The following is a 25,696-nucleotide window of genomic DNA, read 5'->3' as shown; positions in this document are numbered from 1 at the left end:
AATTTTCCAGTCGTTTAAGCTTAATCTGTGGCGCTTGGGAGGTCGTGTCCTGTTAACAATTTGTTTATTGTTCTCACTTCTTCCTGGTTTATGTCAATATCTTTCTCCCACGGTATCATTTCAAATTTTCTTTCCTCTATTTCTATTTCCTCTATTTTTTAAATTTATTTCCTATTTCTATTATATTATATTATATTATCTCCCGTATTGCTCCTGATACTCCGATTGAAGCGATCCGTGAAATGGCCTGTTCTAACATAGGGACAGACGACATCTTGGTATATAGCCTTGTACGGCGCGACCGGGATCTTTCTACGCTCTCCTACGTATCTTTTAAAATTGGTGTACCGGATTCGCACCGGGCTATTGCTTTGGCTGCTTCAACCTGGCCTCGCGGGATCTCTTTTAAGGAGTTCATCGACCTTAATCCCCGCTCCGTCAATGTTTGGCGACCCACTACTGCAGCATCCCTTGCACCTTCTGCGCCTATTACTCGTGAATCGGATCATCCTTCATCGCCATCTTCTATCAACCACACGACACAACTGCGAAACGCTGATTTCACTATTTCGCCAGATCATGGCCCTATGAGCTTGCCTTATACGCAGTACTTTCAGCAAGCGTAAACCGGCTGATCCGGCTGAAGATTCTCATGAACTACCGACTTTACCTGAATTGATGGAAGCTAACCCTGCATCTAATACACATAATCCGTCCGACTCTCTTTCGCCGTTAATAACTTGCAGCGAGAGCACTCCCGGCGCATCTCGCTCTCTCATCCCTTCGATCGATCTACTAAACATCTACTATCAAAACGTATGAGGATTGCGCACAAAACTAGACGAGTTACGCCTCTCTGTCTATCTGAACTTGATATGGATGTGTTGGTGTTAACTGAAACATGGCTCGATGGCTCAATTTCGTCCTCTCTTATCTCGGAGGATGCGTATGTCATCTATCGCTGCGACCGAAATTCTCTCAGCAGTAACCGTTGCCGTGGTGGTGGTGTACTCATTGCCTGCTCTTCCGTGCTGAACACGTCAACTTTATCACTGTCGTTCGACACGCTGGAGTCTGTTTGGACAATTGTTAAGCTTCAAAACCTTGCAATCTATATCGGCGCCGTTTACATTCCACCCGATCTGCGTTCTTCCGAAGAAGTCCTTGACGATTTGCATGAGAGTGTTAGTTTCGTTGCTGGCAAACTTAAATCAAATGATCTTATGATGTTACTTGGTGATTTTAATTCACCATCACTCTCCTGGCAACCGTTTGCATCGTGGGTTAATCACTTCATTCCTACTGGTGTATCTCGTGAAAATGTTTCTCTGCTTGATGGAATGTCGGTAAACGGTTTGCTGCAATTATCTGGCATAAAAAATATACGCGAAAGTCAATTGGACAGAAGGTCAATGCTGCCAATGCTATGCTTTCTTGGAGCGCTGCTCCCCCGTCATAGCTTCACCTGTTCCACTCGTCGCGCTAGACAATCATCATCCTGCTCATGAGACAAGTGTGCTCCTTACGCACTCTCGCCCTGCATCCTCTCAACGAATACCTACGGCTCGTATGTTCAATTTTAGGAAACTGGACTACCAAAAGCTTCATCATATTTTAGCCGGTACCGATTGGTCCTTTACTGATGCTGACTGTGACATAAATCAAGCTGTAGCAGCGTTTACTAATGTAATCACTTCCGCCTTCCCTTCCTGCTGTCCTCTCCTATCCTGTCTACCGATCCCGTCTTCGCTCCTTTTCCTTACCATAAACTCCTTCCTACTCCTTCGTGAATAATTGTATACTATAGTCAGTAAGCACTATTGCTGTAACCCAACGTGGCCGAGCAATTAATAAAATAAAAATAAATAAATAAATAAATAAATATATCGTTTCTTCAATTTCTTCCTCATCTTTGGCTTTTTTCAGGATATCACAGGTTTTTCAGGATAGCCATTTTCATAGCTATTTGAATTGCTGTCAGTTCTATGCTTGCTATGCAAGCTTCGTTACCCAAGCGCCACAGATTAAGCTTAAACGACTGGAAAATTGAATATCCATAGAAAAAAAATGAAAGCTCCACAGCTTCATTGGTTTGATCAATAGATGGCGTATTACAACTCAACATTATATTGCTATCCTTTTCTTGCAATGTGTTTCGGCAAGTTTCATCTTATCATGACCTATATAGCCTATACAGCCGATCATGACCTAACTTTCCGAGCAAAAATCTATTTGAATGGTCGTGTGGTCAGATACGTAGGTGTCAACACCAACAACCATTACTCAAATCTCACTTGCTTCAGTGCTGGTGGTTTCCGTTGGAGTTTAGTATTTAAACAATCGTATCGCCGTTCTAGTTCTAGCGATGCATAACTTCAATGCGAAACCATACAACAGTACAGAGGAAATGAGAAAGCTCTCCTCCAAGCGAGGAAGCTCAACTGGTTGGGTATTCCACAAACAGATGGCGCCACCAGCTTTTTTGCTATTTTTAGAATGCATGAGTCGTTTGCCGTCTGCTAAACGAAGTCTTTCTATATTCCGTTTAGGTAGAGTGCTTGAGTCGTTTAGAAGCCGTTTAGTGGTCGTTTAGTGGATTTGTGGCACTTGGGTACAGAGGAAATGAGAAAGCTCTCCTCCAAGCGATGAAGCTCAACTGGTTGAGGTATCCCACAAACAGATGGCGCCTTCAGCTTTTTTGTTATTTTTAGAATGCATGAGTCGTTTGCCGTCTGCTAAACGAAGTCTTTCTATATTCCGTTTAGGTAGAGAACTTGAGTCGTTTAGAAGCCGTTTAGTGGTCGTTTACTGGATTTGTGGCACTTGGGTTCTCAGATTGACACTACTGAAAGGCCTCATTCGTGTGACCGCTATGAATTAAATCTAATTCATCTCCTTGAAATAAAAATAGAACCTACCCCCCCTTTATGATTCAAAATATACTGAAAACTTCCGACAAAATTTGAAATTCCTTCCGAAAACATCCGATACAATTTTGGTACTCCTACCGCAAACCGCCGAAATCATCTGGTCACACTGGTCACACCACAGATGTCAGCTCGCTTGTTTTGGTAGAGCGTGTGTGTGTGTGTGTGTTTTCTTTTCTCATCACACAGAAAAGGCTGGCAAAACAAAACACAAAACCATCTGTGGTGGTCGTTTTTTATTCGTGGCCATTCTGCAGCTTCCACCCATTCGACTAGTGTTCTTCGACTACGGCCCTGTGTTGTCTAATATACAAATCCAAAGGACTACGGATTGTTTGCATCGATCTGCAAACGTACCACCTGAGTAAGTGAGTTCAGTGTAATTCTCCAGCAGCCCACACCTGCCTCATGCTCGTAACACTCATTCTCAAGGGCAACACAACCGGAAAGAGAGCAACGACCGCCGCGCGGTGAAGGAAACGACAACCTTCCAATCTCACACCCGGAAGAAACAATGGTGTGCGTGCCGTGCTTCATCGTGCCCGTGCTGCTCTACCTGTGGCACAAGTTCGTACAGCCGATCCTGCTCAAGTACTGGAACCCCTGGGAGAAGAAGGATGCGGACGGCAACGTGATCAAGACGGAGCCGAAAAATCCGTTCGACTGTACCGGGGGGGTGTGCCGGTGGGCAGGCAAGAAGACAGCTGCGCCGCCCGGTCACGACCCGGTGGGCCCGACGGTCGCCGCCGATGCCGCATCCTCCGACGATGTCGACGATGCTGCCAGCAGCAAGAAGACGCTATAGATAGACGCGATGGTCGATTTACTTGCTTGACTTACGCCGCATCTGAACACATATGTATTTTCATGTGCTCCCCGCATGAGTCATCTACCGCGTGTCTACCTATGCTGAGCATTGGCGGGCGTTTGAAGTGAGAAGACGATGTAGGGGGGCCACCGGAAACCACCAACCATTCAGCAACATTCGAAAGCAATCAAACCGACTATTAGTAACTCTGTTGGATGAAGTCATGAGTCATGACCGATTAAATATCGATTCATGCCTAGCGGGCAGCACAGCAAAAACTGCCACTTTCCCGGACCGTGTGATAACCGATGGAGCCGTTGGTTGCAGTTGCCGTTAGCAAATAGCGGTGAATCAAGCTTTTGTTCAAGTTTTATTTCGATTAAAAGGAGCGTTTAAATTTTAAATACATTCGTACAGCCACCGCAAACCAGTTCAATTTGTAGTTGCGTTTTCCCTCCTCGATGGACAGCGAACAGATAGAGCTGCTAGGCGTGGGGTATATTTATGTGTATTCGCTCGCCAGACGACGCGACGCAAACATCCAGCACCGGAACAAATAATAACAACAATACGCGCGTCAAAACACTGTCGGGAGGGCTTACTTTGATCCGTCTGTTTATGGCGACATACAGGTCGGCAAGCAGACATCCGTGGAAAGTGTTTTTCAATCGAGCTCTTTGGGAGGGCTTCGCGTCGCGGAGTCTGGAGCGAGACATGGTAACGTATTGTATAATTAAACTATTCAACGTACCTGCACATCGTGTCGTTAATCTTAGAAACAGGGGTTTGCATGTGAACAATGTTTCAATGGTATGTTTTTTTGCTCAGATTGTTTCAGTTTTTTATGGCAGCGCTGCAGCCAATGGTATTTAACTATTTTTAAATTTGAAAAAATCAATTATATTTATTTAAGACATTTGTAGTTCAAAGGAACGCCAACTTCAAATTTTAATCTCTTTAGAAGTAGAAATATGTTAAAGTACAATATGTCATATTTGTTTTATTAAAACAATACAAATCCGTATATTTGCTTAAAAACTATTCCCAAACTTATCATGACCTTCAATGTGTTTTTATTCGTTATTTGTTTTATTTCATTATTTTCTATCAATTCTATGTAGTTTATGAAAAGACTCATGATTTTCTGCCATTTTGCTTATTTACGTCTCTCAGTCAAGAGCCAGCTTAATAATAAGGTACAATACAGAGTTTTCCAATTTCATTTTATTGACTCTTCCATACGTGAAATGAACTTACACTTAATGTAATGGGAATTGGACTTTATAGCACCCTTGTTTGACAAATAGGAATTTTCAAGCAGCCAGACCAAAAAGTGTACCATAGAGTCCAAATTCCAACATATGAAGTTCACTTCCAATAGGAAAGAGTATCGATGAGAATTCTGAAGAGAATTGAATAAACTAATGTAGTTTCTATAACTGTGCTTAGATTGGTTCAACTCGTTTCCTTCTTTTTATGCTATAACTTTTCAAAGTTTAAAGGATGTTTTTTGGCAAAAAATAACAGAACTTAAAAAAATTCAAATTTCAAATTTCAATACTTTACACTATTTTCACAATAAAATGGTTATTATAGTTTTGAGAACTGTATATTATACGTCTTATGTAATTCTATCACAATTAAAATTTTAAAAGATAAGGGAGCTCTACACAATGTATATTCAACATAACTTATCAATAAACAGCATTTTATGAAATTTTTCATTTGTCGCAATAACGCATTTTATAAAATTATGATGACAGGTGTGTTGTAACGGTTTTTATTACGCATTCAAAAGGTATAAGCCACCAAAGTAGCTGGCAACACGTGTAGCCCGATGGCCTGAAATAGAAGTATTTGCAAAAAATAATTCTAAAAAACAGGATTTTTATAATCAAAAACATATACGAAAAACTTCAGAGAAAAATGGCTGTGGTTTACACTTACATTTCAAATTTCAAGTCAATCGGATTCCTAGAATCAGTGGAATAAGCAATGAAAACTGATTTGGCTACCCGGGTAGCCGGTTTCCTGGAATAGGGTTAATGTACGGATGTCGTGACAATGAGATTTAAGGTTAGTTTTCTTCATAAACATGCCGAAATATTACGATTTATGCTCTACAAGAAAGGCACTCGCCACCGGAAAGTGCTGATTTTAAATTTTCACTTTAAAGCTATTAATAACCTCGTTTATAATTTCTCGATATTGGCACGCAAATGCTCCTTGAGAAGTAACGTAGCAATGGCAATAAATGCACTTACAGAGGTTAATGTGACTCATTTCTACCGGACGGGTAAATTTAAATTTGAGCGTTTCGTTTTCACTTGTTCCATGCCGCTCGCATTGATAAGCAACAGCTTTACGTGGATCAAAATTCTAGTGATTTTTTGCGATTCCTTCGAATCAGTGATCGGGTTTCTAGGAAAACTACCAAACAGAAAAAAAAACAGAAAATCAAATTGCTTGCCGCCCGCGACGGCTACGAAACGTACTGCCGGGTAGCGCCATCTATCGGCTTTCCCGGGACGCAAACCTTCGTGGGCAGTGCAGCGGCCGAGATACCATACGGTCCGCCTACGACGGTTTTACTCTAGCAATTTGCCGTACAATCTGACGGAGCATGTGAAGTTAGTAAATTTAATTGTTATTATTGTACACATTTTTTACAATTAAATTACAAACAATAGACAAATGTAACAATACATTTTTATGTGTGTGTGTGTGTGTGTGTGTGTGTGTGTGTGTGTGTGTGTGTGTGTGTGTGTATTTTTTGCATTTATCTGTGTATGTGTGTTGGTGCGCGCTCCAGTAGCAAGCATCCGCCTTGCCAACCGTCTCACCAACACAGACGCAGGCGCAGACGCGGCGTCTTCGTACGGTAGGGCGATTACACTCTACACATACACACACACGCGTACACACACACGCATATACACACACACGCACACATTCACAGCAGCATCTTCGGCGGGGCAAGGGCAGGGCAGGGCCGGGCAGGGCCGGGCCGGGCGGCATCATCATGGTTTTCCAGCGAGAGCCGCCCGAGCATCGCGCAAAAGGGCAGACGGGCAGCATTAACGAAACAGAAGTGGTCGCGGATGGAGGTCTCGTTCGATCGTCTGCAGCAGCCAGGTAGCAACATAGCACAGGAATCGAATCAGCATCAGCAGCAGCAGCAGTACGAGCGCAACCCGAATCAATCGCAAGCGAACACGCCCGTGAATTGCATTTTGCTGTCCGCTCGGTAGTTTGTGTGTGCGTAGTGTGTAGTGTGCGGCGATTGCGAATATTTGTTACATCTTCGTTTGAGTTTTGTTTTTTCTTTTGCTCCGGTCCTTTTTTTACCGTGCACGGAAACGGGCGCTCTATCTATTTTATTTTTTTCATTTCGGTTCGGTTTGTTTAAAAAATTAAAACCCTTCCCGGTGCATCGCGCTGCAATCGGTGCATTATCGGTCCGTGCGTACGCGCGTGTATGTGTGTAAGTGTGTGTACACTTTCGGGTATATTATCTCGCGCCCTGTGGCCCTCCCGACGCCGGTGGCCGCCGACTTCCCGTGACGTTTTTAGCCGGGACTGCAAGGACAAAGTGACAGTGACGGAAGCGGAATTTTGAGTTGTATGTGTACATGTGTATGTAAGGTACGCACAACTGTAAGCGGCCCGAGCCAGCAATCAGCAGCAATCAAGCAGTAGCAACCCAAAGCAACAGCAACAACAACAACAAAGTACAAGACATCCCGAAGCGGCCGGCAAACGCTCAAGCTCAAGGCGAAAAGTCACCATTTTAACGCACACACACACACACACCCTCCGGATACCTTCTAGCAAAGCAAAGGTAAGGGACAAAGAGCGTCCGCGAGCGCACGCCGGCAAAGGAACTATTGTTTCACCTCGTCCCGGTCGTCTCTGCATCTGTGTGCGTGCTGTCCTTTTTCTATTTTATTTTTTTGCTTCCCCAATACAACTGTAGCATACACGCCCCAAAAAAAAAGCCCTTCCCTTTTGCGGGCACAAGGGCGCCCGACCGGAAGGACAAAACGGGTAATGCAGTTTTGGGGCAACGGTTTTAAAAGATAAAGTGAACATATGTGCCTTTGGAGGAGGTGGAAAGCGAAGGCACAGCGAAAAGCTTCTTTTTGGTTTTTGGGTTTTTTTTGGTTCGCCACCCCTCTCCCCATTTCCCTTCACGGTGCAGTGCAAACCAAATCATGCGGCAACAGCAATAAAACACAAAAAAAACTCACACACATAGAACCAAAGTTTTCGCCGTGCCTTTATTTAAACCTGCCTAGAAACTAGCCTACTTCTCTGCCTCCTAGAACATGCTCACATATGGACCCAACAAAAAAAAAAAAACAAAAAAATCTACTTCGATGCACTTTTGCTTGCAGAAATTCTCGCCCGTCCAATCTCACCCTCCCACGCTCCACCTTGCATGGGGTGGTCCGCTTTTCTTCCCTTTAAAAAGCATCCACCCCTATCGGCCGTGTATGTATGTGTGAGCGCCAAGGGGAAGGGTAGGTAAAGACAGCAGGCGAAGAAAACACGGCACGCGCAAAAAAAAGGGGTTCCGCCCTTGCGGCCGGCAGCCGGCAGTTTTTCGGCGGCGTGGTTGCGTGCTTTTTGCTTTCTGTGTGTTTTTTTTTTTTTTTTGTGTGTTGCCCCTCCTCTCCTCTCTCCCATTGCCTGGTTTGTGGGATGAAGGTGAAAAATGAAAACAAATTCTGTGCTCCTCTCTCTGGCCACCTTTTTCCATTTGGCCCGCGGTGATGTAGCGGGGCGGGGAAGTGGGAGGGGAGTGTTTTTTAGCCGTGCGTGATACGCTTGATACAATACGAAGCTTGATGTATTTTAAAAACCATCGCAAATGAATGAATTAGCCATTAAAGCCACATTTGTGTCCTGGGCATGTTTCCAGTGCCGTAGTGTTAGTGGAAAAGGAAGAAGCGATAGAGGGTGAGCTATAGAGAGAGAGAAAGAGAGAGAGAGAGAGAGAGAGAGAGAGAGCGAGAGAAATATAGAGAGAGAATGAGAGAGATAGAAGGGAAGGATAAGAAAAAAACGGGATTCATGGTAGCACTTGTCGGCCGAAGCCGAACGATAAAGTGTGAGAAAAGTCCACCGAAGTCATTCCATAATTTGTTCAAAATTTTCCATCAGCACCATCCGACGTGCAAACTGGTTAAAAAAAGCATTTGATTTTCCCTACGAACCGTAAGAAATGGTTTAGTGTATCTTTATTTCTCTTTTCATTCGCAACAAACAACAGCCCAAACTGTCACTCTATCTTCAAATGTGTATTCCTTTGTGCACAAAACTCGTAAAGGTTCCTCTCTTGTCTTTCTCTCTCTCTCTCTCTCTCTCTCTATCTCCCTCCCTCTCTCTCTCTATCTATCTCTCTCTCTCTCTCGCGTGCGCGCGCACACACACATACATCCGCTCATGCTCGGGTTTCTTTTTCTCTATCTCTCTTTCTTTGTTGCGCGATTCCCTATCCCTTCGATCCGGTCTCGGTTGATTTGATATCGCGCGCATAGCTTTTGCCTTCCTGTCCGTACACCACCCATGCTTGCATATAACCACCCGTTGTAGGTGGGCCGGACGGGCGAACCACAAAAACAATACGGCAAGAACTCAAAATATCTGAGACCGGGAGAGCGAGAGAGAGAGAAAAAGAGCGTCCGATAAGTAGCGAGGCGGAAATGTGTGTTTGTGTGCATGCGTGTTTGATATCTCTTCCAGTATTCCGCCAGCAATATCCCTCCACAAGCTCCCTTTCCCCCTCCGTCTCCCCTTCGCCGCTTCTAACACCCTCCCCTGGATGGGAGTTTTGCATATGTCTAACGAAAAGCGCACGCGCCTCTGCTCACGGAGCGAAAAGCGAACCACACGCACCACCCCGCTCCACCCTCCCACGAAGGAAAAGGGTCCCGCATGACCCGTTCCATCCCTTTTTGCGGGCGGGCGTTGGAACTTCTTACCCGATGGTTGTCACACATGTACACGCAGGTTTGTCTGCACGCACACGCGTCTTCCCGCAATCCCGCGTCCATGTGCGCGTCTGTGTGTATTTTTGCTTGTTTTTTTTTTTTTTGTTTTTTTTGGTTCGTCTCTTCCTGTCGCATAAAACACACCGTCTCCGTCGGCTCAACCCCAAGTGGGGTACTGTTCCTGCGTTGAAGACTCGCCCCTATCTTCTCCTCGCCGGATGCAACGGTAGCATTTATTCCGCGATACGGATTGCGGACTGCAACCCGGAATGTGAAGGGGATGTGAAAGGAAGGGACGATGGAGGGGGATGAGAATCGGGAGGAAAATACCACTCGTATCGCACAAGTGCAATCTTCCTCTGCCTAGGTTCGAACATTTCAAACCGATGCATGAGACTCCCGACCATTTGCACTAGGGCATTAGAGTAAAGTATTTGGCGTATTAAAGCGCAGAGAAAGCGTGCCACGGGAGAAGTTTGAATGTTTTGGCTAACTCTTCAGTCGTTAATCCTGCACGGCGGCTCAAAACCGACACCAATTCATTACACTCTAGGTAGGTTTTACAATTGTTGATCGATGTGTCACACTCCTTCACGCAGGTTTTTTGTTGTGCAAACTCTCCGCTAGCTTATCTTCACCGGATGCAAACGGTAGCGTTATTCCGCGATACAGCATGCTCAGCCACCCTGAATGAAGGGTGTGACGAGAAAGAAGAGGAAGGTGAGAAACGGGAAGAACATACCTCTCGTATCGCACAAGTGCAATCTTCCTATTTCTAGGAAAGTGTTCCAAACCGATGATGAAGATTGCCGGAAATTACGGGCATTGGAGCGAAGCATAATCACTACTTTTAGTGAGTTCCGAGTGGAGGAATTGCCTTTGGAAGGAGTTTGAATGTTTTGACTCACTCGTTTTGACACTCAAAACTAAATAGAATCAAGCGTATCCTCTCTGGCGACTCAATACTGACACCCATTAAGCCTTCTTTTGCAACTCACTGTGAGCCGTTAGTCCCAAAGTATCAAAATATGAAATTTACAGCACTTAGCTACTTATCCACTAGCTCAAGTCTTATGATATGCTCTTTGGAGCGCACACGCGACTCCGATCCAATTCCGAATATTGTTAGCTCGATTCTTACTCCAGCAAAATGGGAACCACTAATTCCGCTCGAAGTTGGAGTCATCCCGAGTCGTAGTTGTCTGGATCGGAGTCGTTTGAAGTCCTCCGGAGATGTCTGTAGTCATCCGGAGTCGTCTTTAGTTGTCTGAAGTCGTCCGAAGTCGCCCATAGTTATCTGGAGTCTTTCGGAGTCGTCCATAGTCGGAGTCGTCCGGAATCGCAGCCGTCCGGAGTCGATCGGAGTCGTCCGGATACGTCCGGTGCAATGTGCTTGTGATCAGGCACTTCTTTTTGTTGTGTTGTTTTGTCTTTCACTTTGCACATGCACTTCGTATACAGGGCTTTGTTTCGAGGCCTACTCCGACTCCGGCCAACTCTGGCCGACTCCAGTCATCTCCGAATCCGACCTCGAGTGACTCTGGGCAACTTCGGACAACTCTAGACCACTCCAACTCTGGACGACTCTGGACGACTCTGGATAATGCTGGGAGGACCTATCTTCCGAAGTCAGTTACGAAATTTCGGGAGTCGGGTCGGAATCGACTCCGGATGTTTGCCTACTTTGCCCATCACTAATCAAGATGCACCGTATCCCCTGACCAGAATCCTAACCGCTATTCCTGCTTTTCAGGCTAAACCAGTGCGCGATCACGATGGCGTGGCGGTTCAAGGCGTCCAAGTACAAGAATGCGGCCCCGATCGTGCCGAAGCCGGAGGCGTGCATACGGGACATCTTCGTCGGGTCATATCAAACGTACGGCAATAACATTGCCGCGTCGGCCGCCTTCATCGCGTTCAACTGGGAGCATGCCGGGTCGAGCCTGGCCGTGCTGCCGATCGACGACTGCGGGCGCAAGAGCAAGACGATGCCGCTGCTGCACGCCCACTCGGACACGGTGACATATCTCGACTTTTCGCCGTTTCACGACGGGCTGCTCGCGACCGGTTCACAGGACTGCCTGGTGAAGGTGTGGCACATCCCGGAGAAGGGCCTGGAGCAGTCGCTCTCGACGCCCGAGTGCACGTTCACGACCAAGCAGCGGCGCGTCGAAACGGTCGGCTTCCATCCGACCGCCGACTGTCTGCTGTATGCGACCGCGGTCGGCTGGGTCAGCCTGTGGGATCTGACCACTCAGCAGGAAGCGTTCTGTAAGTACTTTTTGTTTGATTATTCCGCGATACAGAATGCTCAGCCACCCTGAATGAAGAGTGTGACCAGAAATTACTTTACATTTATCATCAACGTTTCGCATTGATTGCAGCGAACAACGAACATCCGGAGGTGATCCAGTCGCTCAGCTGGAAGCAGGACGGCCGGCTGTGCGTAACCAGCTGCAAGGACAAGATGGTTCGCGTGCTGGACCCGCGCGCCAGCGCCCCGATCACGCTCGCCGCCGAAAGCCACCAGAGCATCAAGGACTCGCGCGTGGTCTGGCTCGGCGAGCAGAACCGCATCCTCAGCACCGGCTTCGATGCGGCCCGACTCCGCCAGGTCATCATACGCGACCTGCGCAACTTCTCGGTGCCGGAGAAAACGCTCGAGCTCGACTGCTCGACCGGCATCCTGATGCCGCTGTACGATCCCGACACGAACATGCTGTTCCTGTCCGGCAAGGGTGACACGACGATCAACTATCTCGAGGTGACGGACAAGGACCCGTACCTGATCGAGGGCATCCGGCACTCGGGCGAACAGACCAAGGGCGCCTGTCTGGTGCCGAAGCGAGCGCTCAAGGTGATGGAGGGCGAGGTGAACCGCATCATGCAGCTCACGTCCAACTCGGTCATCCCGATCATGTACCAGGTGCCGCGAAAGGTAAGCGGGCATTGCGTGGAGCATTGGAAGCATTTGGGCAATTTGGCAAAAGTTTGGTATAATCGGCTACTGTTTTTTCCTTTCTAGACGTATCGAGACTTTCACAACGATCTCTACCCGGACACGAACGGCTACAAGAGTGAAATGACTGCCACACAGTGGCTCAACGGTGCCAACACACCCGTGCCGAAGATTAGCCTCGATCCAGCGAAACGGGAACATGGCGATGCACCAATCATTGTAGGTTTTTTCTTCGTCATCTTCATCCTCTTCTACCTATGATTTTACCCCCTTTAAGACTTTTGTCTAGCATAGTCGGGTTAGCTTACTAATGTGCCTGTACATTCTGCATGGAGCGTGGGCCCGTACCACGCAGTCGATGGATGAATCGTATCCTTTGTTCGATGTATCTAGTGCAGTGGCGCGGCAAAATTTGCGCCATGATAAGAGCCGCATTTAGCTGGACATAATCCTTCCGTCTCATAACTCCATTGTTACCATACCCACTAAATATATGTACCCTCTTTCTCTTTCTCTCTCTCTCTCCATTGCTCTCATTCCTCAATCTAACCTTGCTTGGTGGCTTCTCTCTTCTGTATCAACTACCAAAACAAAACAACACACATATCCATCTCTATCTCTACCACACAAAAACCAATCCCGCGCTAACCATTCACTTCGTACAAAAAAACGCATTAAAAAAACCCGAAAAAATAAATAAATAATAAAAAAAAGGTCCTCCGCGGGCCACTGACGGAGGTGGTGAACAATATCGCGAACAAGATGCGCAGCGCCCAGTCGCCGAACAACATCTCGACCGCGGCGAAGATCGAGCGCGAACCGTACGTGAAGCCGACGTTCGTGCCGATCAAGGAAAAGATCAAGCACATGGAGCAGCAGTCGCACACGGAAAAGTGTGAGCTCGAGCAGCGCTTCAAGGAGATATCGGCGGTGCACAAGGAGCGGGACGAGGAGGGCAATGGTACACCGCTGGCGGTCGAGAACAATGGCAACGGCAATCATCATCCGCACCATCATCCGCAGCAGCAGCAGCGCGAAACGTCCTGCTCTTCGTTCGACTCGGAAACGGATGGAGGGCGGGTGGCGGGCGAAACGACGCCGCCCAAGCCACTGCCGAGGACCTCGCGCAACAACTCCGTCTCGGAGCAGCTGGCCGGGACGGCCGGTTCGGTTGGCAGCGGGGAGGACGTGAGCCCGCCTGGGCCGGTGGCCGCACCGGCGGGGGCGACCAACGTGCCGCGCCCAGTTGCCCGACCGCGCACCACCAGCGGATACAAGGTTAACAACCTGCGTGCCTTTGTCGAGTCTTTCACCCGTGTTTTTGTCGCTTGATGATGTACCATAGTTGTGCCTTTTTTTTATATTTTTTTATTCGTTTACTTGTTTTGCTATTAATATTAGGCGGTCATGTGTGTAGCATTTACTAATTTGTTTTACTATTTATTATATCATTTATGTATTTCCCTTTTCTTATTTCTTTAAACTTTATTTCTATTTCCTTTTGCATGCTCTGTCGTATTGGTTTCATTTCTATTAACGATCGGGTGTTTAGATGTTTTGCTAAAAAACGAAATGAAGAGTAATTCCTATCGCTTCGGTAGTTAATTATTTGCTTCTTTTTCTTCTACTTCTTTTTTCTATCGTGCAGCCACGCCTTGGACCGAAACCGTTCTGTAGCACCGGTTCGTCCGGGGACTTCTCGTTCGAGAAGGTGTTTAACGTGCCAGCCGTACCGGGTGCAGAACCGGGAAGCGACAAGGAATCTGCCGCTCTGCCCGGCCCGACGGTCGGCGGCAGCAGCGCGCCGGCTGAAAAGAACGGCAACACCTTGACCGTGTCGCCCGAACCGGACGAGCCGAAGGACGACAGTCCAACCGAGCCGGGAAAACCCGAACCGGCCGAACCGATGGACCAGTGCGACGTCGAGACGCGCACCATACCGCATGCCGAGCTGCGCAAGGTAAGCACGTCAGTCGTCAACCCGGGCAGGATACACTAGAGATGGGAATTTATATAACAAAGGAAAACAAACGAAACTATCGCTGCAATTAACAAGAAAAAAGTAACTAGTCATCAGTGGCGTCTTGCACGAAAAAAAGAATGGCTCATTCCTCTAATTAATTAATTTTGTTGTTGTTCTATATCAGTTTTGTAGGATAAAGAGGATATGTAAAAAATAAGCTTTTAGTTATTGTAAAAAATGAAGCAAATTATTTGAAAGATAGAATTCCTTTTCAATTGGCACTCTTATCTTTTGATAGGTATTTTGTATTTCATGATACACTAAAAATAATCACGTTTACTTTAACCTTCGTATTCATAACAAAAACTACACCTTTACTTCTATAGCCATCTACCCGAATAGGTCATACATTTTCTACATGAATTAGCATTTATATTTCTGAATATTTTTCTTTTTTTATTTTTTATTATGTATTATAGATACTAAATGGTTCAATGGTTCATATTTCATAACTTAATGAAGTATGGTTTTAGCTACATTAATTTAATGCAGAATAAATATTTCAACTGACACTGACAGACTGCCAGTTCATGTTGACTATTGGGTCAAGCATTTTAATCTATGTGGCTTTAGAAGAATATTTGAAGCTAGAAAACTTTTGGAATAGAATCCATGAATACTAGAAATAGGCATTGCTATAGATATCATCATACAATTAACAACTAAACCGAAACTAAAACACCTTAATTCATGTATTACCTACCCGGGTAGGTGGTTATAGAAGTAATGGGGTATAAACAGTTTTTTTTAAGTTGATGCATTAAATTAATTCTTTATATTATAAATTTTGGACAACTCTGGTTATAGAAATTAAAGTAAACATGATCACTTTACGGGGCTTTACGTAGTAATCGTATTATTAGCAATGAGCAATAAGAGTAAATTAATTGGAAAGTACATACAGTCGTTACCGCTAAACCACTCACTATTTTAAATGTGGCTCCATCGTAACCACGAAAGTAAGTGACACACGTACGATGACCTAAATCCTTAAATGACATTATCAAATAATCATGTAAAGCTAATATAGATAACGTTGCTAGTTGCCGTGGAGAGCTAAATAATCTAGAATGAACACTCGAAGAATGGTCGTAACTTACGAACGATTTAACTAAGTGAGTCACATTTACAGCGATGTTCACAGAGTAAAACATAACCCCAAAGCGATGATGAGCGATGTTGACTGTACCACGCGACCCCCCTAAAAGCATTGGGCCCTAGCATCAATTATTTTACTTTACATAAAACACATACTTTACTATGTGGGAAATATTTTAGTAATTTAACACAGAAACTCATACTGACTCAGTATGCACGTTACATCAGCTATTCTAAGATTCTAAGCGGCATTGAAAATATTAAATACTCGAGAATCCCTTCCCAATTGCCGAGATGCAGACTTGCAGACAAACAATAATACAGAGTAGAGATGTGCACTGTGTGTAAGAGTGAGTGAGTGCTTTGAATCTTGCAAGCGATTCGATGACCCATGGAACGAACTCAGCTTTGTGCGAAGAATGTTTTAATGTTCATTAATGTTAATTACGTAAAACTTTCGAATCCCGTCCAAGCCATTCATCTACGCCAGCGGTCGGCAAAGTCCGGCTCGCGGGCCAAATGCGGTCCGCCGCGGCATTTAATCCGGCCGGCGAATGGATGTGCCTGATTTTGAATGATGGGAGGCAACTTTTCTTACATAAATTACTAATGATTTTATACCGTCGTGCTCTTTCAACTTTAATTGTAGCAAAATGAAATAATGGGCCAATAAGTGAGGTCCTCAATAATTTATATTTTATATTTACATTGTTTAGACACGACAATAAGACTTTCGGAATGGAGGACTGTAAATGAAATTGTATTCAAAATGTTGTATAGAGAAGAAACTAAAGTCTGGTTGCAGTAAATTTATTTAAAGTTATGCATGCGACTTTGCGACGAGAGAGAGAGAGAGAGAGAAAGCTTTCGGCCTTCGCCAACGCAATACATGTAATACATAGTTTTAGGTATAGAGAAAATAGCTCCATGCATTTTCTCGTGATAATATTGTTTTTACTTGTGTTAGTTCTTCTTAACTACACACAAATCAGTTGGTTTCATTGTTATTTCTTCAGGGGTATTTAAAAAAAAACCCTGTTGTTTTTACGAGTTTGACGATTCCACATTGTTGCTTTTTACGAGAATAACAATTGTCGAACTATGTTTTCACACGAAATTAGTTATCAATTTACAGGACATAGCATTACTAGTTCGTAACGTATTTTGATCGATGTCTCGATGATTTTTCAGTCATCAAGGCTTTTCTATCATCCCCAGAATATCTCTAATAGTGTTTTCGACGTGAAACGAGGAGGTCATCAAGAAGCACATGGTGATATTTGTGATTAAGATGCAATATTACTCTTGCTTTGTTGTTTTGCGCACTTTGTTTCCGATGCTTAACTGATGAATTTTTACAACTAGTTTCAATAATAGGAACCACCAATTTTGACCTTTGCTTGACTGATATTTAAAAAGATTAAAGATTAAAGATTACCAAAAATTAACCCAATTTAAATAAATTACCAATCGCATTATTTGATAGCATTATTTGATTATTTTGTTTCTAAGATTTGGGGCTTGGCCCGCGGCTCTCGACCATTAATTAAAATTGGCCCTTTACTTCAAAAGTTGGCCGACCGCTGATATACGCTGATTCCACACAACTGAAAAGAATCACCTCTCGGCAACTCTATAGTGATACTGACTTTTTGATACCGAGTTACTTGACACATATTCTAACAAAATAATACTTTCCAAAAAAGTTACCAGTACGCTTTACCTGCAGCAGGAGCCAAGAATTCCCATCTCTGGACCGGTGCTGCCCCACAACGTTAGCATTAATTGTGATTGTAGTGCGCTTACTAATTCGTACCAACCAATTGTTTCTATGTTCTTTTCTAACGCTCTCCTCTAAACAACTAACACCGCTAACCACACCTCCTTGGGACATGGAACTGTCTGCATGCGCTGAACAGCCGGGTGAACAGGAAAAGGTTAAACAATGCGTTCCAATTCTTCAGCAATACCCACAAAAAGTATCCCATTGTGATCCCTTTTAAAGTCTCCTTCTGACCCAACTGATACCGAAAGTGCCCAGCCAAAAATGTCTCTAATTTCCATTCTTCTTCTCTGTGTGGTGCAGATATTTGAACGTCAAGCTTCGTCGGAGTCGGTCGACCAGTTCGATGCGACCGCGGACGACGCAAAGGGCCAGTTCGAGCGGCTGAGCGCCCAGCGCACCAGTCTCGCCGAACGGCGGCGCATGTTCGAGAGCCGTTCGCAGAGCGTGCAGGACGGGGAGAAGGCAAGCTCGCCTACACCGCTCCGGTAAGCACATGGTCGCGAATGGTCGCCTCCCGCAGACGCACTGACGCCCCTTTCTCTTCTGGTTTTGTTTAGCCGCCGCGAATCGCTGAAGGTGCGCGGCGAGCAGAAATCGTGCACGGACGACACCGACCTGATGCCGCCGCCGCCGGCCACCGACTTTCTGCGCAACCGCAGCGACCTGTCCAAGGAAAACATGCCGGACATAGTGAAGCGCAGCAACAGCACGGCTGGCGTGTCGACGGTCGCGTCCAGCAACAACGCCTCCGCTAACAACAACAACAACAATGTGGCGTCCAAGCGCACTTCGACCGTGTTCGGGCGCGTGTCCAAGTTCCGCCATCTGAAGGGTACGCCCGGGCACAAGAGCACGCACATCGAGAACATACGCAACCTGAGCCGCCAGATACCGGGCGAGTGCGACGGCTTTGCGGCAAATGCGGCGCGGGTCGCGGTGCCGATCGCGGGCGCCGGCGGCAAGATTGCGGTGCTGGAGCTGAACGATCCGGGGCGCCTGCCGGACGGCGTCATCCCGACGCTGGTCAACATCCAGAACATTATGGACTTCCAGTGGGACCCGTTCGATGCGTCCCGGCTGGCGGTGGCCTGCGACGACGGCTCGGTCAAGCTGTGGCGCATCCCGGCCGGCGGGCTGACCGAGCCCACGAACGAGCCGGAAGCGGTGCTGGTGGCTCACGCCGACAAGCTCTACACGCTCCGGTTCCACCCGCTCGCGCAGAACGTGCTGCTCACCGCGAGCGTCGACATGGTGATGAAGGTGTGGGATCTCGGCACGATGGAGGAAAAGTGCACCCTGCACGGTCACACCGACCAGATCTTTTGCTTCTCGTGGAGCCCGTGCGGCCGGTACGGTGCGACCGTGTCGAAGGACGGGCGCATCCGCGTGTACGAGCCGCGCCAGTCGAGCCAGCCGATCGGCGAGGGCACCGGACCGGTCGGGACGCGCGGGGCCCGCGTCTTGTGGGCGCTCGAGGGCGACTACCTCGTGGTGACCGGCTTCGACAAGTAGGTTTGATGCGGGGACGGACCCCAGTGGGACGTCGCGACTAAACTGAACCCTTTTCCCGTTCGCAGAGTCTCCGAACGGCAGATCTACGTGTACAAGGTGGCCGATCTGAGCGCACCGATGGGCATGGTCGGGCTGGACGTGTCGCCCGCCATCCTGATGCCGTACTACGACGAGGACAGCTCGACGCTGTTCGCCACCGGCAAAGGCGACAGCACGATCTACTGCTTCGAAATTACCGACGAGGCGCCGTTCATTTGCCCACTTTCGCACCACCGCTGCACCAATCTGACCCAGGGCCTCAGCTTTCTCGCCAAGAACCAGTGCGACGTGGCGGCGGTTGAGTTTGCACGGGCCCTCCGCCTCACGAACGGGACGGTCGAGCCGCTCAGCTTCACCGTGCCGCGCCTTAAGGTCGAACTGTTCCAGGACGATCTGTTCCCGCCGACCCGGGTGCTGTGGCAGCCGACGCTGACCGCCGCGGAGTGGTTCGCCGGCCGGGACGTTGCGCCCGCCCGCATCAGCATGAAGCCGGACGGCATGGATACGCGTATGTAGTAGCGACGAGGGCTCCACCTTTCAACGAGGATATTAATGCGACTCCTTCTTTTACAGTGTCCTCGATTCAGCCGACCGTTACGACCACACCGTCGAAGAAGAGCGACACCGTGCTGATGACCCAGGGCATACACAAACCGTTCGCCAAAGCGCCCGAACACGTGCAAGAGCAGGTAAACTAGAAGCAATCGAAACTGACTGATTTTAAAGATTATGATAAAATTGTGCCATCTCCTCAATCGACTCGTTTACGTTAACGGTCAAATCGGGAAACGATTTGATTGCTTCTTTCATCGGATATGCTTAATCCCTCATAACGAGTACTCCTTACGATGAATTTTTCGCATAACGAGCAAATCTAAAAGCTCATCAAATTACTCTCTTAATATTTAAAATCTCGCCTAAGGAGATTAAAAATCAAGATCACGATCGGCTAACATTCGGTGTTGTATCGTTGTTGTATCTTTGAAAAGTTAGTTCGTGCTGAAGAATTTTTAGAATTTAATTTTGATGAAAAAAATTAAACAGTCTGGCAAGAAATGTATACCAGCTCAGCAGCAAACTTGCCCTAGACACAAACCGATCAAATATCATTTCACATTGTTATTGCTCACGTAACCATTGGAAATCACGTAAATCATCATTGGTTCATGAGAACATTGGAACAAACGGTAAATATCAAAAAGAGACTTAAATAATCGACTAAATGGATCAATAATAATAGCAATGAAATAACGAGTTTTTTGCTTAAAGGGTTCAACTCGTTATACCGGGTTGCACCGCATTTCTTAATGAAGCAAACACACCTTGTGTGTGTGTGTTTTTGATAACAATTATGAAACCGATGGTGTACATTTAACGTGGCAGTTTTTAGTTTTTTAGTTTAGTTTAGTTTAGAAGTCCCTTTTTCGATCACTAATGTTGCAGCAAATACAAAATGTGCAAGTTGTGCCCATAGCCAAGTGATACAAGTCCTGTTAGCAAAAAGCGAGTTCCAAATCGAGATAAGACGAAGCATTGCGTTGTATGGTTTTAAATGTGTTAATACTCAATACGCAGCTGGGATACTTTAACACACAGTTTAGCTCACGTGTAGACAGTACACTTATAGAGCCTTTAGAAAGGTTCGGAACATTATATCTTTGGATAATTATCACATGAGTCTCGTAGTTCTATGAACAATTGAACTAGAACACTGGAACCCCTCATAACGAATACTCCTTATTATAAGTTTTTCGCATAACGAGCAAACCTAAATCCCCTCTTAACAAGTAAAATCTCGCATAACGCACAATTTCATTTTTGATCCCGAAATTTTGGATGGCCATGTTTATCACGTGATTGATCAACCTTAAGAATTTTTTTTTTCTCGAACGGGTACAGGCAAAGATATTCGGATTAGATTTTCATTGCCAAGAATCGTTAAATATCAACCTATTGCTAACAGGGGCAGTGTATAAATGCATAGGAAAAGTGTAAGGGTGGTAACACGTTAACACCTACTGCCAGTCCAAAACTCACGAAATCATACAAAAATCGAAAAAAAGTCGTGGAGAGCCGTGGGCGCGTCCACTCCACGTCCAGATACAGGGTTTACCAGCATAATAAACAACTGTCTACTTGTTTATAACAATAGTCGTTTTGAATAGACACCGCTGTCTACCACTTGCTCACACGTAAGATGGTGTAAGCTTCTCTGTCCAATTCAATAACACAATTTTCGCCTTCGATTGCACAACGGTCGGATTCGGCACGGTTTCTTGTGGTTGTTGTATAATTAACACACACAGTGTCTATTCAAAACGACTATTGTTATAAACAAGTGGACAGTTGTTTATTGGACTGGTAAACCCTGTAACTGTTTTCAGATATGATAACGGGGCGGAGAGTTTATCTACATGTTTAGTGAGTGAAGTAGTATCTGAGGTTTAATTGCTCCATTTCCTTCCTTCTTATTTATCAATATTGGAGACTCTCTTTGGCTTCGGCTGTGTAACTGGGCATGACATGGACTTTAGTGTGTCGCCCCCTAAGAAGTGTGTGTTGCACTAGTGTGTTTTGTATTGATTAGTTTGTCCTTAGATGCATTCTTGATCTGCTTGCTCGTGAAGGCGAGAATTTCGACTCTAAGTATTAATTAATGCATTACTGTTGTCACTTGGAGATGTTCCGTTAGGTTGTAATTTTCGTTTTTTAGATTCATTTAAAAAACTACCCCTGTCTTGACCTAGAACCAATTCTTTCGCATAACACAGTTTTTCGGAAAACGAGTTATGAGAGATTCCACTGCAATCCTCTCAGATCTTTAGAATATCTGACAATCGAATGTCAGAACACTTTTGCCAGGTATCCGTGAAGTTTTGTTACACCGAGCACAACAAATATCTTAGAAGGTTTACACAGTCAGGCAATCAGCATACGAGGAAACAGTTGTCATACAATCGGAAATTCACGGCATACATATAGCAGGAATCTTTGGGGATCAAATAAAGCAGGTCGTTTATGTAAAGTGAGAACAATACTGGTCACCAGATATTACCTTGGGGAACTCTATAGGTTCTAGCCAATACGCTGGACCCCTCATCATCATTCTTGAATCTATTCTGATGTATAGTGTTCTTGTGTTAATGATACTTTTCGGGACAATTCCGTGCTGTTTAGTACTGAGCAATGTCAGGCAACAATTGACAAGATATTTGTGCATAATCAGTATCTTTATTGAGTTTTGATACGACGTTTATCGTTTTTATTGTGGATAGAAAACATCCAAAATAATATCCAAGCCTTATGAAAAACGCAAAAGTTAATTCTAGAGACGAACGGCATACGATAACCAACATTTTTTAGTATTCAAGCTGAAAATCGGATTAGAGAATTAGATGAGACATAAGTTTGCAAAGTGTTTCATCGAAGAAATGGCTAAGCAACTTTTTCATGTTTATTAAGAACTAATAATGGATATCAATGATCTATACAAAAAAGCAAACGAAAAAAAGATTGCTTTGAAAATCACGTCTTAAACACTTAAAACTTTTGGTAAAGTATATGTAAAATTAACACCGGTTTCGTATGTTCCATCTATTTATTTTTAGATTAAAAATGCAGTCAGCGCACGCATGTCCGTGAACAAGAAGCTCGAACAGGACAGCATGGAAGGCGTAGACGAGAAGGAGTGGGAAGAATAAAGAGCCAAACGAACGCTGGAACAGAACTGACCGCTTGTGCGAAGTGGTCGCCTGTTCTTTCTTCCTTCGACAGTCGCAACCGATTATTAAACCAGCACACGGGGTCGGTGCCGGTGATTTCTCCGCAAAACGGAATCCTCATATTCATTTCCAATTTACATTTATCAACTTGATCGTGTCCGACGAAGCCGAGATGAACGGGGAGGTGGGCTGGGGGGATGAAACTTTCGTTCATCCTCCACCCTGCAATGTAAGGTTGAATCTCGGCCCAAGAGAAAGAGAACGGGAGACGAGCAAAAGGCACACGCGTGCTACTACATATTTGCGCAACCGAGCAGTTGGCGCGTAGCTTAGTGAGTATTAATGAGGACATCCCGGTAATAAAGTGTAGCGACACTACACTACAAGATAGAAAAACAAAAGGAAAACAAAAAAAAACACAAAACGCAACCGGAGACTGAACACCACACAAACCAAACGTACGCGCACACGCGCAAAAACCATTCAGAGCTCATTCCTTTGCCGCGCACGTGGTGGCGGTGGCCAAACAAACGAAAAACGCAAAACATTCGTTCGAGCGCTCCAGGCCCGAATATCTGCCAAATGCGCCAGCACGCCGATAGACAACGTAACGTAAAGACCAAAATCCTATTTGTATGTCTGTGTGTATGTTTGTATGTGAATATTGTGGGCTTACCAAAAGGCCAGGAAGCGCAGTGGCTGCTGTTGTAGAACCGTTTTAAGCACGAACCCTGCCGAACCTTTTTTTTATTTGGCCGAAGGAAAAAAGAAACAACACAATCACACCGATACAACAACACTGCCCCTATCCCCAATGGAGAGTGGCACAGGGAAAACAAACAAAAAAAACATTTCGATACCTATAGGATTTATACGATTTACACCGGTGCAATAAGATAGGGAAAGAGAGAGAGAGAGAGAGATAATGAGAGAGAGAGAAAGAGAGAGAGAGAGAGCAATGCATTCACTCATTTCATTTTCCCTTTAAGAACACGCTACTCGATCTCGATGGTGCCGCCATTAGCGAAAGACAAGGAAAAGAAACCACGAATGACAATATATTTTGTAACTGCGCCTACCATACCTAAAAAACCAAAAGCGTGATCGTAAGGGCACGGTGCTGCGGCTAGCTGACATTGATGGGTCGATGTTTTTGCGGCTCATCGCTGGCCGTTCCCATTGCTTCTACCATGCCGGAGCTGTGCCCGACGCAGCCAGGCATGATCCGATGAACGCTCTAACACTAATTACCAAGTGTTTTTTTTTTTTTGGTACCAACCAAGACAAATGAGCAATATTGACAACCAAGCGCCCAGGGAGGTGGCCCCTTTCCTCTAGCCCCCACCGCTGTGTATAGCGCTAACGTATGTGTTGTTTTCTTTTTTTCTTTTCGCATTTACCTTTCTCGAAAAAATAGAACTACAGCGCGGGATTACGATTAGGGGGGAGGGTGGCACCGGTGCGGGGAAGCTTTTGTGCTTAGTTATTGCTTGCCGAAGGCCGGCTCGCTTTACCCGCCCCAAGGGGTACTTCATTTATGGGGAGGAGGGGAAGGAGGGGGATGCCAGCAAACGGTATCTCCTGCTTGCATCTGATATCGCATTCGAATTAGAGGAGCAAAAACCTAAAAACGATTTTGTATTTAACCTACAATGGACGGATAGATGCTTTTTTACAAATAAGTAAAGGCTAGTCAAGAAGGAAATAGTGCGAGAAAGAGAGAATGAGAGAAAAAGAAGAAGAAAGAAAATGAAGAAGCGAGAGAAAAACTGAGGGAGCTTGAGTAATGTGTGGATAAAACATATGTGCAAACATCATACGCGTCAAAATGCTACAATAGATCGTTGGTAGTGAGACAACAGGCCAAAAACAGGGCATTTAGAGGGAATGTCCAAGAATGGGGAATGTACCACGGCCGCAGGGATGCTAGAAGATGAAAAGATACAGCAAAGGTAACAAGGAAAAAACCAATTGGAAGGTGTGAAGGGAGGGACGTGAAAGAAGCAAGGACGTCTCGAATATGAACAAACAGTGAAAAAAAAAACACAAGAAACGCACAAAGGGTAGCAACTAGGACGAATGAACCAAAACCACATACAAACGTCAAGGAGAAACGCTTTACGCAAAGACTCGCCCTCGAAGCTTTCTTTTCTAAGTTTTTTTGTTTCATTCTTTTTACACTTCAAAAAATTCAAAATTCTCGAATTATGTGTTTATATGTGTGTGTGTGTGTGTGTGTTTCTCGCCTACGCGAAACAAGAAGACCTGTACATATGAAACCAATCTTTTTTTTTTTACCCTGCCGCGCCATTTGTGGTATTTAATAGGGCATAGTTAGCTTCGTTTCTATTTATCATCCATTTGTAATTGTATTCGTGCTAAAAACACAAAACACAAAAGTATCGTGCTAAACCATTGTGATCAATTCATAGGCGAGATCTTGCGAACTTTGCTGCGTGTCTCTTCGTACAGCATTAACAAAGGAGAGTGGGGGGGTGGGAGGGGGCATAAACTGATGAGCGGAAGTGAAAAGCTTAACGGCAGTTGGATTACGAAATATCGTTAGCAAAAATGGACAGGACATAGGAGTAAGGGGAATGCGAATGCCAGAACAAAGAGCGTGCCATTTTCAATGCTTACGACGATCGAGAAGGGGAAGGGGAGGGGGTTATTGGGGGTCCTGCAACTTTTTGGGCGGGGCAACGATTTCCGGGATACACCGTACCATTACGGGATTGGTGCATTTTCCGAGCGGGATGGGTTTATTTGCAATTAGTCTGTAGCCGAACTTCGATTTTCATTAAGTTGTTTAAGTGTATCGTTTTT

General features: G+C 45.4%; 2 protein-coding genes across 5 annotated transcripts; both read left to right on the top strand.

The window, feature by feature from the left end:
• The first annotated feature begins 3,068 nt into the window (after nucleotides 1-3,068).
• On the top strand, nucleotides 3,069-5,179 carry LOC120906591 (UPF0729 protein AGAP000931). Of its 2 annotated transcripts, none has more exons than XM_040318376.1 (2): nucleotides 3,069-3,291; nucleotides 3,360-5,179. In XM_040318376.1, the coding sequence occupies exon 2, from the start codon at nucleotides 3,442-3,444 to the stop codon at nucleotides 3,730-3,732; it is 291 nt and encodes a 96-aa protein (XP_040174310.1). In that variant the 5' UTR covers nucleotides 3,069-3,291; nucleotides 3,360-3,441; the 3' UTR covers nucleotides 3,733-5,179. The 2 variants fall into 2 exon arrangements, with proteins under 2 accessions (XP_040174310.1, XP_040174311.1); XM_040318377.1 differs by having other exon boundaries at nucleotides 3,069-3,295.
• A 1,571-nt stretch (nucleotides 5,180-6,750) lies between these two features.
• Nucleotides 6,751-25,078, top strand: LOC120905873 (coronin-7). Of its 3 annotated transcripts, XM_040317149.1 has the most exons (12): nucleotides 6,751-7,576; nucleotides 11,485-12,002; nucleotides 12,116-12,669; nucleotides 12,757-12,909; nucleotides 13,405-13,968; nucleotides 14,339-14,650; nucleotides 17,731-17,748; nucleotides 17,898-18,082; nucleotides 18,155-19,105; nucleotides 19,175-19,656; nucleotides 19,722-19,837; nucleotides 22,757-25,078. In XM_040317149.1, the coding sequence occupies exons 2-12, from the start codon at nucleotides 11,507-11,509 to the stop codon at nucleotides 22,847-22,849; spliced, it is 3,924 nt and encodes a 1,307-aa protein (XP_040173083.1). In that variant the 5' UTR covers nucleotides 6,751-7,576; nucleotides 11,485-11,506; the 3' UTR covers nucleotides 22,850-25,078. The 3 variants fall into 3 exon arrangements, with proteins under 3 accessions (XP_040173083.1, XP_040173084.1, XP_040173085.1); XM_040317150.1 differs by lacking the exon at nucleotides 17,731-17,748; XM_040317151.1 differs by lacking the exon at nucleotides 13,405-13,968 and having other exon boundaries at nucleotides 6,753-7,576.
• Nucleotides 25,079-25,696: the final 618 nt, after the last annotated feature.

Source organism: Anopheles arabiensis, chromosome X (assembly GCF_016920715.1).
Source record: "Anopheles arabiensis isolate DONGOLA chromosome X, AaraD3, whole genome shotgun sequence".
Taxonomy (NCBI): domain Eukaryota; kingdom Metazoa; phylum Arthropoda; class Insecta; order Diptera; family Culicidae; genus Anopheles; species Anopheles arabiensis.
The sequence above is the reverse complement of the archived record's forward strand: the minus strand, read 5'-3'. Positions and strand labels throughout refer to the sequence as shown.